Source organism: Dermatophagoides pteronyssinus, unplaced genomic scaffold (genome assembly GCF_027571235.1).
Source record: "Dermatophagoides pteronyssinus isolate colony J.1.1.1.1 unplaced genomic scaffold, Derpt_VIB-CSIC_2022.12 sq0008, whole genome shotgun sequence".
NCBI lineage: Eukaryota > Metazoa > Arthropoda > Arachnida > Sarcoptiformes > Pyroglyphidae > Dermatophagoides > Dermatophagoides pteronyssinus.
Window position 1 is genome coordinate 2,634,330 of NW_027461532.1, and position 14,893 is coordinate 2,649,222.

General features: G+C 29.6%; 5 protein-coding genes across 5 annotated transcripts; 1 reads left to right on the forward strand and 4 right to left on the reverse strand.

Annotated features, from left to right (window-relative positions):
* Positions 1-1,892: 1,892 nt before the first annotated feature.
* LOC142645181 (uncharacterized) lies at positions 1,893-3,865 on the reverse strand. The gene has a single exon (XM_075820816.1). It carries the CDS (start codon positions 3,730-3,732, stop codon positions 2,506-2,508), a length of 1,227 nt encoding a protein of 408 aa, XP_075676931.1. The 5' UTR covers positions 3,733-3,865; the 3' UTR covers positions 1,893-2,505.
* A 220-nt stretch (positions 3,866-4,085) lies between these two features.
* Positions 4,086-6,028, reverse strand: Ilp7 (Insulin-like peptide 7). The gene is made up of 3 exons (XM_027344770.2): positions 5,961-6,028; positions 4,937-5,869; positions 4,086-4,863 (listed from the first exon to the last, which is right to left on the reverse strand). The coding sequence occupies exons 2-3, from the start codon at positions 5,859-5,861 to the stop codon at positions 4,448-4,450; spliced, it is 1,341 nt and encodes a 446-aa protein (XP_027200571.2). The 5' UTR covers positions 5,862-5,869; positions 5,961-6,028; the 3' UTR covers positions 4,086-4,447.
* A 285-nt stretch (positions 6,029-6,313) lies between these two features.
* LOC113794619 (uncharacterized) lies at positions 6,314-9,126 on the reverse strand. Its single transcript, XM_075820839.1, has 2 exons — positions 7,359-9,126; positions 6,314-7,269 (listed from the first exon to the last, which is right to left on the reverse strand). Exons 1-2 carry the CDS (start codon positions 8,671-8,673, stop codon positions 6,500-6,502), a joined length of 2,085 nt encoding a protein of 694 aa, XP_075676954.1. The 5' UTR covers positions 8,674-9,126; the 3' UTR covers positions 6,314-6,499.
* A 215-nt stretch (positions 9,127-9,341) lies between these two features.
* LOC113794564 (uncharacterized) lies at positions 9,342-13,934 on the forward strand. Its single transcript, XM_027344679.2, has 3 exons — positions 9,342-10,017; positions 10,102-13,110; positions 13,184-13,934. Exons 1-3 carry the CDS (start codon positions 9,820-9,822, stop codon positions 13,799-13,801), a joined length of 3,825 nt encoding a protein of 1,274 aa, XP_027200480.2. The 5' UTR covers positions 9,342-9,819; the 3' UTR covers positions 13,802-13,934.
* LOC113794563 (uncharacterized) lies at positions 13,826-14,859 on the reverse strand. The gene has a single exon (XM_027344678.2). The coding sequence runs from the start codon at positions 14,744-14,746 to the stop codon at positions 13,967-13,969; it is 780 nt and encodes a 259-aa protein (XP_027200479.2). The 5' UTR covers positions 14,747-14,859; the 3' UTR covers positions 13,826-13,966.
* Between the last annotated feature and the right edge of the window lie 34 nt (positions 14,860-14,893).

Genomic DNA, 14,893 nt, shown 5'->3' on the forward strand with positions numbered 1-14,893 from the left:
AATGTTTACGAAATTTTCGAAAAAATTTCTATTTCCGGAAAGTTTCTTTTTCTTGATTTACTTCCTACATTTCTTTTCCTTTTGTTTATTTGTTTGATTTTTGATTTTAATTCAAATTTTTTTTTGTTTGTTTCTACTCCCCATTTCTAGATTTTATTCAAATCAATTCAAATTTTTCAACCGGGAATTTTGAAATTTTTTTTGTTTGTAAAACAACAACAACAACAAAAATATGAATTTCATCTCCGATACGAACATCAGACAAACAGCAAACAAACAAGAAAAAAAGGAAATTGGAATATCCAATATTTTAATGATGATATGTCTGTCTGCTGGTGTGTGTGTTATGGCGCGAATCATGCCGTACGTCATCAAATTCAAAAAAAAAGACACTCTCTTCGATGCGTTTTTTTTGTTTTGTTACATTTTTCAAAACAAAACAAAGCAAAACTGTTGTGTAAAGAGCCTAACACTTTGTACGGCCAATACACACGTTTAATACCATTTGAAGAAATATTGATTGAAATGACTGAGTCAGTCAGTCAGTCATTTTAGCTTTTTTTCAGGGATTTTTTTTTTGATTTAGTTAGTTAGTGTGCGTGAAAGAAGAGATTTAAAAAAAAATACTGTGGCGGTGGTTACTGTAGTTTGTAACTGACTAATGGACAGCCAGCTATAGCTATAGCCAACCAACGATCAAATGAGATAAAAGCATCAACATTTTGATCATTTCGAATCATTATTTGAGTGAGAAAAAATATTCCAAAAGAGAATTTTTAAACAAATTAATTCAACTTGCGTTTGTTCAACAACAACAACAACGAAGAAAACAAATTTCATTCAACAACCAACCTGATTATTGATTCAACGAATTATAATTGAATTATCAAAATCATCAATCATGAATATGGATACCGTTACATTTGTTATTACGATGATGATGATGATGACATCGATTTGGTCATCACCAATCATTATTCCAAATGATAATGATAATAATAATAATAATAATAATGAATCATTACAGAAAATCGAATCAATTGGTGAAGCATTTCGACGAAAATTAACCGAAGAAGATAAAAATGAAAATAATGGTCGTATATTGATTGATCATTTATCATCGAATGAAGATGTTGAATTTAAACGAACTGGAAAATTACCCATTCGTACACAATTATTGATTGAAAATTTTCTGCTTAATACACCGGATGGTAGAAAAATGTTAGAACAACAACAACGACATCAACCATCAACACCAATACCGATAATATCGATGGATCCGATTGTATCATTAAAACCATATGATCGTTATGAAATTATTCCGGAAAATGGTAATAGTAATAATAATGATGGCAATCCAATGATTATAACAGATGAACATGAATTTCAACAACAACAATCACCATCACCATCACAACAACAATCATCAAAAATATCAACAACATTGATCAATGATCATAATAATGATGGATTGATTGAAGATAGAAATCAAGATCAAAATGAACGGTGAATATCAAAGCAAACAGTCAGGTGGTCCGGGAAAACAGTATTAATTCAATCAACCACAACAACAAATGAAAAAAAATTCTTTGATCTCTTTTATCACCAATCAAACACACACATTATTCAATGATAATGATGATAACGATGGTGGTGGTGGCTGTGGCAATTATCAAAATGCCAGAAATGGAACCAGAAATTCAACAAAAAACAAAAACAAAACTCATCAATTTGATTATCATTCATTTCATATTTAAATCATAATTAATATATATTCTTTATTTGATTGGATATTTTACAAATATAATTAATTATTTATTATCATTATCATTATCATTATCATAATTATAATTATAATTATTATTTAATTGATTTTATGTTTTTAATTTACAAAATTATTTATCTCAAAAAAAAACTATCTTGTGTTTGTGCATCATTCGTGTGTGTGTGTGTGTGTTTGTTTGTATTTCATAAATAATTTACAAAATCGATAATAAAAACAAACGAAACATTCCAAATTTGAGAATTACAAAAAAAAAAAAATTCTTTTGAATTTGATTCAATCATTTATGTTGGTGAATGGTGTGTTTTGGGGAAAAAAACTTGATTTTGAAAAAACAACAAAATTCTTGAAATGAAAACAAAAATTCTCTTTCCAAATATGATAATGATGGATAATTTTCACCGGTCGACAACTGGATAAAAGAGAAGACTAAACAAGAAATTTAGAAATTTTTTGTTTGATTTTGTAAAATGAAAAAAACTAAATTTGGTTATTTAAAATAAAAATTATTATGACGTTTTTTCAAATTGGAATTCGTTTCCGAATTTGATTGATTGTTTTTTTTGCTGTTGTTGTTTGTTAAATTAGTTCCGATTCGAATCCGACTAAGTGATAATGATAAATTTGATTGATCGATTGATTTGATTTAATTGATTAATCGAGCGTCATCTAGGTTTTGCCAATATGAACAACACCAGTGATCGGTGGACAGGATGATTTATCTACAGGAATTTATTATTATTATTGCTACCAATTGCTTCTTCATAACTTGGTGGTCGATCATCATCATCATTATTTTGAATGGTCATCTGTAATACAACATTTGATGATTGATTGTTTTCATTGATATTCATATATGATGGTGGTGATAATGGTATTGGTCTAATGTTGTTGTTGTTGGCGGTGTTGTTAAATGATTTTTCGGAATAATTTGGTGGCTGCATCGTCATCATCATCGGTGGTATCAATGTTGGAAATGATTTTGTCGATGATTTCGTTGATGATGATGATGTTAATTTTGTTGATTCTAACAATGGATTGGCAATTATCTGCTGTGGTCCATAATCATCATCATCATCATCATCATTGTTTCGAATTCGATATCCAAGTATTCGATCATCATCATCATCGATATCGATATCGATATTACGTTCATCACTTAAATTTTCAATAAAATATTCTAAATTATTTGCCGTTTGATTGATTTCGGTAAATAATTGTGTTTGTGCTGAATTCAATGTTTCCATCAATAATTCTGGATTATCATTAGCAGCAGCAGCAGTAGCAGCAGCAATTAATAAATCCGAATCAATTATTGTTGATGGATCGATAACTAATTCTGAATCAGAATCACTACCATAACAATAATCTGGATCATTAAAATTACCGAATAATGTTGTCATTAGATTCGATGCTATTGATTTGGCATTCATTGTTGTTGATGATGATTGTGATCGTCTTCGTTGTTGTTGTTGTTGATTACGTAAATAATTTGATCGTCTTTTTTTCTGTCGATCATTTGTCGACAAATCATCATCATCATCAACAACGAAATTATCATCTAAATGATGTCTTCGTGTTGATGACATTGATAAATCATTCGATATTTGTATTTCTTGATCATAATTATCGATCGATGATGATAATGTTGGTGGATGATTATTATGATGTTGACCATTCAATGTTGCCAATAATAAAACAATAATAAATATTGCTGCAGCCGAAAATAATAATATTAATAATTCATAAATAGTTTTGATTGATGTTTGTACATCAATATTATACCAAATACAATATGCACCGATTAATAATAAAAATGAATAAATCGGTATTACTAATAAACAACATTTAAATAATAAATATGTTTGCCACAAATAATTTGTCTGATCACAGATTTTATTATAATATATTCGGGAATAAAGATAACAATTTTGTAATAAGATCCACATTTTTTTTAAAAAAATTTTACAAATTTTTTGTTTTTACTTGGATCAGTAACCTTTTGTTGTTTCAGTGTTTTTTACCTGTGAAAAACCTGCGATTCTTGTTTTGTTTTGTTTTTGGTTTTTGGTTTTTTTTGGATCTTGTGACGAAAACAACAACAAAAAAAATGTGACAAAAAATACTCATTCGCGAATCGAACGCAAAGAATCGAAAGATTCTATATAACAAGTTTTTAGCTGAACAAACCGCCACTTCTATATTTGGCGCTCTCTATATAAATACTCAAAGAATATTCTTAATTTTTTGAATGCCGGTAAAATACCAAAAGAATATTCTTCCTTGGTTTTTTCTTTAAAATTCATTTTTTATTTATTTGATTAATTATCAGTGCAGAGGTAATGTTGTGTTTGTTGTTGTTGTGTTGATTTTAATTTTGTTTGTTTGTTTTCAAATTAATTAACATTTGTTAAATAAATGTTTTTTAGTTTTTGTTTGTTTATCATAGTCAAATTATGATTGGAATCAGGTGCGCTTTTCTTTTCGGATGATGATGATGATGATGATGATGATGTGTGTTATATGCGATAGAAAACAGGATGTGCATTAGAATTGAATGGCGATAATGATGATGATGATGGTCAAGATGATGATGATGGTGGTCAAGATGATGTTAATGTAATGTTCAATTTCCTTTTCACATAAAAATCCATCAATTTTTTTTTATGATCGTAATCGTACATTAGCTGGACAATATTCAGCATATTCTTCCCATGAACAACCATCTTGTCCATGACAACATTCATCAGAAATACCACGTTTATTACGTTGTCGTTGTTGTTGTCGTCGTCGTACGGCTATTAAACCATTACCTAAATGATCAAAATCATCCATATTGATATTGTTATTATCACTATTTAAATCACCAGATAATTTTTTGATAATATTATTATTTTTATAAATATCCATTACAGCCATATCATTATTATTATTTGAATAATAATGATTTTTACGTAAAAAACGTTTGAGCTGTTTTTGTGCAAATGTATTTGCTTGTTTGAATGTTAGATATTGTCGATTTTGTTGTTGTTCATCATTTTCCATTTTTTCATCTTTTTTGTTTGATTTTCGATAAATTTCTAAATTATAAAATTTAAAAAAAATAGAGATTTTCAAATCAGAATTTTTTTAAAAAGAAAAATTACAAATTACCATTAACATTATTTGAATTTGAACGTTTTTTTCGACGACGATTTAATTTATAAATATCTTTGTCACAAACAAATTCCATATGTGCAACAAGATCATGACGACAACGACGATGTCTTTCATGATGCCATAAATTTCTCCAATCATCAGCTGATCTTGAATGAAATATTTCTTCCCATTCCTGTAATGAACGATTATTATTATCATCATCATCCAATGGATTAGTATTACGGCCAATTGATTCATTTTCATTACCACCAAGACCACCACCACCACCACCAACATTAACAGCATAAACAGTATCGGTCATCATATTTGTTGACCAAATCAATATAAATACAGCAATCAATATTGAAACAGTTAAAATCGATGATGATGATGATCGATATTTTTTACCAGTTGCCAATGTCATACAACGATGATTTCGATTCAATCCAAATGTTTTATTGTTTTGTTTTTGATTATCAATTGTTGTTGTTGTTGTTAAAATTGGTAATAATTTCGCTGACCAATTACTAAAACTTGAACTACGTTGAAAACGTTTATTCATTTTTGTATGATAATGTTTTACAGTTGTTTCAATTGAATTATTCATCAATAATGATGATGATAATGAACGATGTTTATTATTTGATTGTTTATTTTTATATGATAATTTACGTGATAATAATTTTTTACCAATACTATTATTATCAATTATTGATGATAATGATGATGATGATGCTGATGATGGTCGATCCAATTTGATTGTTGATTTTTTTTCATCACCACCACCACCAATATTATTGTTAACGTTACCAATCGATTGTACAAGATCCGAACAAGATCGTATTAATAAATGACCAACCGGTATCGTTGAATTTGATTTTAACCACCATCCATGATGATGATAATCACCATGATTATGATTCGATTTTAAACGATTCATTTAAAATTCTGAAGATAATTTGTTAGAAGAAAAAAAGATACATTCAGCCACAGAATTCAACATTCGAATCGAATATTGAAAGAACAAAGAATATCAAACATTCGATGATGATGGTTGTGTTTATATAGTCGTCGTCGTCTATCGAATTCTTTGTTGTAAATCGACGGAAACGTTCGATTCCAGAATGTAAGTTTGAACTAAAAACAAAACAAAACAAAAAAACAGAATTCACCTGACCAATCAACATAAATCATCATCATGTGTTTTTTTTTTTTGGTGTCGTGAAAAAATCCATTAAACAGGTAATTTTCATCAAGTACTATTGTCCTATTTTTTCAAATAACATCCTCGATTATCGATCCATAAATGATAAATGGATATTCATCCGAATAATCATCGGTGATGATGTCATCGTTGAATGAAGAAGAAAATTGAATTTTTTTTTTTTTTTGAAATTTATTAAATTGATTAGGCGTTTGATGTATAAATGTGTGTGTGTTTGGGTTAATTTTTTTTTGTGAGGGGTTAAATTTGCTGAATATTTTTTTTCCCCCAATGATAATGATAATTGGGTTTGTTTTCGGGGTTAACACAGACTGCTTGTTTGTTTGTTTTGGTTTGTTTGTTATTCGTTATTATTATCCATCCGGATATGACGCTGATGATGATTTTGAGGTATTATTAGTTTGCTGTACATTGTATTGATGATGAGATCCTTGTGGTTGTTGTTGTTGTGATGGTTCAACAATGAAATTTATTCTTGATGTTGTTGTTGTTGTTGAGGAAGTTAATCGTGGATCATTTCGATGAAAATAATTATTACCAACATTACCGGGTGGATGATGTTGTTGTTGCATATGATGATGCTGTTGTTGTTGATGATGTTCATCGATAACATTTGTCCATATTGTATTCGGTGGTGGTGGTGGTAATTGTTGTGATATCGATGATGATGATCTTAATTGTTGTATCGATGGATGATGATGATGATGATGATGACAAGAATCATTTAATGTTTGATGAAAATGATGTTGTTGTTTATTATTTGATTGATCCTGTACAATAATATTATATAAATTATCATTATTTCGTTTATTATCAGATGATGATGATGATAATGATGTTGAACTATTAAATTGATTATGTTGTTGTTGTTGTTGATGGTGATTCGGTAAATTTGTATAGTTCGAAGACCTCGATGCTATTTCGACTAATGTTGCCGTTGATGTTGATGATGTTGATGAATTCGAATGTTCTTGTTTGAGTTCGAATGTTTGCTGCTGTTGCTGTTGTTGCTGTTGCTGTTGATGTTGTTCATGTTGCTGTTGATCAACCATTAATTTCATTCGTTTTAAACGATATTTTTCCTTTTTACGTTTTCGTGCTTCAATTGGACTATAATAATATCCTGTGTGTTTTGTTTGAATAAAATTGAATGATTATTATTTATTATAGTTTTTTGGATCTGAAAAACATAGGAAATGTATTCAAATTTACCTGGATATTTATTCTTATGTTCATTACTATAATGTATTGCCAATTGTTTATAATGTGTACGACGATCTTCCGGTAATTGTCTCCATTCATAACCAAGTTGTTTACTTACTTCTTTATTTGTCATCCGTGGATTTGCATACAATATTTCACGACGACGATTTTTTGCAAATATCATAAATGAATTTGGTGGTCGACGTATTTTCTCTCCGGTCAATGTAAATGTTCCATATGCTTTTCTTTGTGTTGTTGATTCAGACGACTGTGAATCATCCAATATTGTTGTTGTTGTTGTTGATGATGATTGTGATTCTAATTCTGATGATTCTGATTTTTGATTTTCTTTATTATTATTATTATTACAGAATGCCGAAGAAGCTTTTGCTGTTGCTGCTACAGGTGGTTGTTGCTGATGCTGTATCCATTGTTGTTGTTGTTGTTTTGATTGATTCGATGATTGTAAATGATAATTAGAAGTAGATGTTTGCATAGGATGTTGTTGATAAGATGATGATGATTGTGGGGGTGGTGGTTGTAGTTGATAATGATTATATGGAATGGCCATATAATTATATGGTGATGATGATGATGTTGATGATGAATAATATGGATGATTATCACCACCACCACCACCATGATGATGATGAATTATATATGGAACTGATGATGTTGATGGATATTGTTGTTGTTGTTGTTGATGATCATGATCAACAACAAACGAATGATGAACATTGGTCGGTGGCTGTTGCTGTTGATAGAATCGAATCGGTGGATAGGATGTAGATGGCGCTGCTGTTTGTTGTTGATATTGCTGATGTTGATGATGTAAATTCGAATCAACCATCATCCACATCATTTTTCTTTGCCTTTTATTATTATTATTATCGTTAATAATTCCATTATCATCACCATCACCACTACCATTATTCGTTTGTTGATGGTGATGATCATCACCATCATCCGTATGAATATTGGACATAATCATTAATTTCATTTCATCATCATTATTATCATTATTATTATTATTTGTCAAATTATTCGATCGTTGGTTTGTTGTTGTTGTTGTTGTTTTGGTTGTTGAATGTTTATCATCGTTATTATTGTTGTTGTTGTTATTATTATTATCATTATTATCATCATCATCATCATCTTCAATATTTTTACGTTTACCATCCAAAAAATTATTTGTAATAATACTTTTCGTATTATCATCATTATTATCATTATTATTGTTGTTGTTGTTGTTGTCAATATTATTATCATTATGTTTATTATTATTATTATTATTGAATAGATTTTTATAATAATCTGATTCCATTCAAAAATTCCCCAAAAAAAAAAAATATACTAAATCAAGAATATTCGAAAACACTTCTTCTTCTTCTTCTACTTTTTGTTGTTGTTGTTGTTGTTGTTGTTGTTGACGAGGTTAACCCAACGTACGTTTATTTTATTTTTTTTCTTCCGTAAATACGTAAATTCAATATATGATTGTTTGTTTATCCTTTTTGTTTTCACTCGATAACATCCAAACAAACAAAAAAAGACCAGGAAAAAACCAACCAGACCAACGATTCTCTTCTTTTGTTTTTTTTTGTTTTTACCAAAGACTTTTTGAGACTGTTGTTCGTTGTTGTGTTCGGTGTTTCGAAGAAATCGTCGGCGGCCAATCAACAAAAAAAAATTGAATTCGAATTAGGAATAGGAAAAAAAACTTTTTTTTTATTTTCAAAAACTTAACCATTGATTTGTTGTTTTATATGTTGTTTCGAATTTGAACGGATAATTTAATTTTTAAAATTTAAAATTTAAAAATTCAAAAAATTAAAACAAAAATTCACTGTTTACATCCGGCAAAACAAATCAGCAATGCAAAACATAACGCCATCTTGTGCCGAAGAATTGAGTAATCTTTTTTCGATACTATCGATTATTGATGTGATAACCAGAAAAAAAAATCCAAAAAAAACGTCCATCACTTATCGGACCAATTGATTCAATTCAATTCTCTTTCTTTGAACCTTGTATCTTTCGGAAAATACGAAAAAAGCTACTGCTGCTGCTGCCACTTGGTGGGTTTTTTTCATTTCTTCATTTGGTGATGATGTGTTGATGTTCTTTTGAACGAAACATTCGATGATACATCTGGTTTCGGTCACATTCGAACATATCTCCTTTTTTCCATCATCATCATCATTTTGATTCAATAAGATTTTTCGGATATTCTTTTCCTAATCAAAATCTATTGACCAATTTTCTATTTTTTGTAAATACTTTATTTGCTTGTTTACATGTTTGCTCGTTGTTGTTGTTGGCGAATTTTTGTTTCTTAGTTTTGTGATATCAACATCATCGATTTGAGATTGATTTGCAAAAACAAACAACACCCCTCCACTCTCTCATATCCAACAGTCGTACTCACAGAAATTTTTCTAACCGGAGAAAATCAAAACAATCAGCAAAAATGTCCAATCAATCAATAACAAATCAAGATTATGAATCAAATTATGATTCTGGTGGTGGTATACAATTGTCAACCAATGATATGTCTTATGGTTATCATAATCAAACAAATTCCAATTCATTTGGATCATCAACAACAAATTCATTAAAATCATCATCAACAACAGTGAAAACATCATTTTTTCAATCTTCTAATCAGGTGATTTTTCTTGATTAATTTTGTTTTGTTAATGGTTTTTTTTTCTAAATTCTGTTTTTTTTCTTTCTTTTGTTTTGTTTACAGTCGAAATATGAAGATTTAAAACAAATGCTAGAAAATTCAAAAGAATTATTAAAATTAGAAGCAATGAAACGTATAATAACAATGATTGCAAAAGGAAGATCGGCTGAATCGGCAAGAGAATTATTTCCACATGTTGTTAAAAATGTTGTTACAAAAAATACTGAATTAAAAAAATTAGTATATCTTTATCTAACACGTTATGCTGAACAAGAACAAGATCTGGCTTTGTTATCAATAGCAACATTTCAACATGCACTTAAAGATCCAAATCCATTAATACGTGGTTCGGCAATTCGTGTACTAAGTTCAATACGTGTACCAATGATATCACCGATTGTATTGATTGCTATAAAAGATTGTGCAAATGATATGTCACCTTATGTAAGGAAAATTGCTGCACATGCTATACCAAAATTAGTATCATTAGATTGTGATATTAAAGATGAAGTAATAGATATTATTGCAAAATTATTAGCCGATAAAGTTAGTTTGGTACTTGGTTCAGCTGTTGCTGCATTTGAACAAGTTTGTCCCGATCGTTTTGATCTTATACATCAAAATTATCGAAAATTATGTCAATTATTGGTTGATGTTGATGAATGGGGACAGATTATTATTATTAATATGTTGGTTCGTTATGCACGTACACAATTTATTAATCCAAATCGATCATCATCATCATTATCGTCATCATCATCAGGTGTTGATCCTGATCATATGCTTCTTATACGTTCGGTAAAACCATTATTACAAAGTCGTAATTCAGGTGTTGTATTAGCCGTTATACAGCTATATTTATCGGTTGCACCACATTTTGAAATAACAGCATCATTAGTTCGGCCATTAATACGTTTATTACATTCACATTATGAAATTCAATTGATTATATTGAAAAATATTGTTACATTAACATCGGCTGAATTTAATCAAAAATGGTTAGAAGATAATGGACTTATTCAAAATAACCAAAATACGAATAAATCAACAGTTAATAATGGTGAACAATCATCATCATCACCATTACTATTATCAACGGATTCGGATCGTTCAAAACAACAAAATGGTGATATTCAAAAAGATGATAATGATGGCGATAGCGATGATGATGATGACGATGAAGAATCCGATCATCATCACCAATCAAATAATCAAACACCAATGATGATTCGTACGATAAAATCATTATTTGAACCATATTTAAAATCATTTTTCGTCAAAGCAAATGATAGTACACAGATAAAAATATTGAAATTAGAAATATTAACGAATCTAAGCAATACAGGCAATTATATATCGTTAGTATTAAGAGAATTTCAAGCATATATTTTAAATTATCAAGATGATTTAGAATTTATGTCGGCAACAATTGAATCGATTGGTCAATGTGCATCACGTATAAAAGAAATTGCACCCGTATGTTTAAATGGTTTAGTATCATTATTATCGAATCGTAATGAAACAATTGTTGCACAAAGTATTGTTGTTATACGTACACAGATTATTAATAAAGATCAATCAATAATATCGATGATTGTTAAACAAATTGTACGTTTAATGGGAAAAATTTCACAACCACAAGCCCGAGCAACAATTGTTTGGATTGTAGCTGAATTTTGTCATCGTAATCGTCATGCACGTCGTTTAGCACCGAATGTTTTATTGCAAATTGCTAAAACATTTTGTCATGAACATGATCTGGTAAAATTACAAGCATTAAATTTGGCTGCAAAATTATCCATTACAATGATCAATGATGATGATGATGGTGATGGTAATTTTGGTGATAATATTGATGCCGATGATGATAAATTGGAAAAATTAGATATTGATCGTGAGCGTCTCCGATCATTAATAACATATGTTTTTAATTTAGCAAAATATGATCTTAATTATGATGTACGTGATCGTGGTCGTTTTCTTAAACATTTAATCGGTAATCCGCAGCTAGCTAGACGTATTTTATTGATGCCTAAACAACAACCGAATGTTTCACAACGTAATCATTTACTTGTTCAACAACAACAACAAATTAATGCTGATGTTATAATGGCCGATCAATTACCATTATCATCATCAGCAGCAACAATTCATCAACAATGTTCATCATCATCATTAATATTGGCAAGTTCGAATGATTCAATTCGTTATCGTTTTGGTACATTATCACATTTTCTTGGTAAACGTATGCAAGATTATGAAGAGCTACCAGATTATCCTATTAATGCACCGGATTCAAGTGTTCGAAAACAACCGGAATCTATTTCGACACAATCTGTCACAACATCATCATTGGATAATAATTCGATTAATATGGATGATAAATATAGACTTCGACAACGAAATGGATTTTTAGATGATGTTGATGTTGATGTTGATGAAGAAGATGAAGAAGAAGATTCAGATGATTATGATGAAGACGAAGATGATGAAGAATTTGAAGAGGAAGTTGATGATGATGAAGATTATGAAGAAGTTGATGATGATGGTGATGATGAAGAAGTATCTGAAGATGAAGAAGACGACGATGATGATAATGAGTTGGAAGAAGAAGAAGAAAAAGTGGTCAAACCGATTCCAAAATCCAAACAACAAAAATCATCAAAATCTACTTCGAAACAACCATCTGATGTTGATCTATTACTTGATTTAAGTGATTTAAATATGAATGATTCAAATAATGGACAATCATCTATATCACCATTTCATCAACCATTATTACCAACAATGATGATGAGTGGAAATTCGATTTCAGTACAGTATGAATCACAAGATCCATATCGAATACTAGAATCACCAGAATCGGTTACATATAAAGAATTTGAATTACTTGATGCAACTGCTACAGATGGTTTTAAAATATCATATCGTTTTCCACGTATTAATGAATCAACAAAAACTTTGGTCGAATTAATTGTAAAATGTACATTGAAATTTGATGATAATCGTAATCAAAGTAGAATTATTGTACAACCACCTTCAAATGGATCGATTCAATTTAAAAATATTGAGGTAAGTTGTTTGGTTTTTTGTAACATTTTATATCTGAAAAATGTCTTTTTTTTTGTTTTTGTTTTTGAAACAGTATAATGCTGATGATAATCAAGCTATGATACCATTATTGGCACCAGATGAAAAACGTTTAATTACATTGGCTGTTGATTTTAATGAATCACCATCATTGGGTATTGAATTGAAATTTAATCGAAAACATTCAGTAAAATTGATTGCACCATTAGGCGATATATTGTATCCGGTACGTTTTCGTAATGTTGATGATTTTCAACAGGAACGTTCTAAATTAACCGGAATGAATGAAGTAACCAATACGATCAGAATAGAATCAAGCCAAAAATCATATAAATCATTGAAACAATTATGTTTGACAATCAATCAGATAATATTGAATTTGGCAAATGTTTGTACGAATCAACATTTCAACAATAATAGTGATGAAACAACAACAACCAAATCGAATGATAATCAAATATTATATTATTCTGCATGTACGGTTAAATTTCGTTCATTAATTTTGATTACAATTCAAATTGAAAACAACAACAGTGATGATGATGATAATGGTGATCAATGGACAGCAACCGGTAAACCATTTACATTGAAAACAATGGTTAATTGTGAAAAAATGGTACTCGGGTCAATGATGAGTAAATTGATAAAAGATGAATGCCAAAAACAGCTATAGAAACCATCTTTTTTTTTATTTAACCAAAAAACAAAGAGATTTTTTTTTTAAAACTTTATTTTTATTTTAAAAATATACAAAAAAAATGAGGATAATATGGATGATGCAAATAAAAATTTTTTTGTTTTGTCTATTTCAATTGAATAAATCTATTGATCACATTGATTAATTATTGTTGTTATGGTGGTTGTTGTTGTTGTTTCGATTTGAATCGGATATAGAACGATTCGAATGATTTGATTTTCGATCCACTTCCAAAAGACATTCACGAACTAAATGTCTAGCCTGATTGATTTGTCGTCGTAAACGATCGGATGCTGGTTTCGATCCAGTATATAATGGCCGTACATCACGTCCAATTTCAGCAATAACATCCATTAATTTTCCATATTTTGATTCTAATTGATTTTTTGATGATTTCGATGATGATGTGGATGTTGATTGACCATTCTGTCCATTTTGAAATGTATTTGTATAGCCTAGATAAGAGAATATGGTTGGCAAATGTAATGTTGGTACACCTGATGCCATTCCATTTTGTATCACATTATATGTATCATTTTGTTGTAACATTGAAGCCATATATTGCATCGATAATTGTTGTTGTTGTTGGATCGATGATATTGGCTGTTGCGGTTGCTGCTGCTGTTGATGATGATGGTGATGATGATGTTGCGGCTGCTGCTGTTGATGATGATGATGATGATGATTCGAATTGGTCGATTGTATTGGATTAATACCGGCAGTTGTTGTTGATGATGATAATGATGATGTTGAAGATGAAGAAGCTGATGCAGCGGCAGCAGCAGCAGCCGCTGCAGCCATCATTGCCGCTAAATTAGCCGTTTGTTGTCCATTATTTGATGAATGATGTGCAGCTAATAATGCCTGATAATTAGCTAATAAATTCTTTTCATCCAACGTTGGTATGTTACGAGAATCCATTATTATCGAATGAAAATTAAAGGCAATAAAATCCGTATAATCTTGATTTTGATGAATTTGAAAATGATCAAAATAAAGTGAAAAAAAATAAAAATATTAATTCGAATAATCACTCAACAAAAAAAAAAAATCAGTGTCATTAATTTT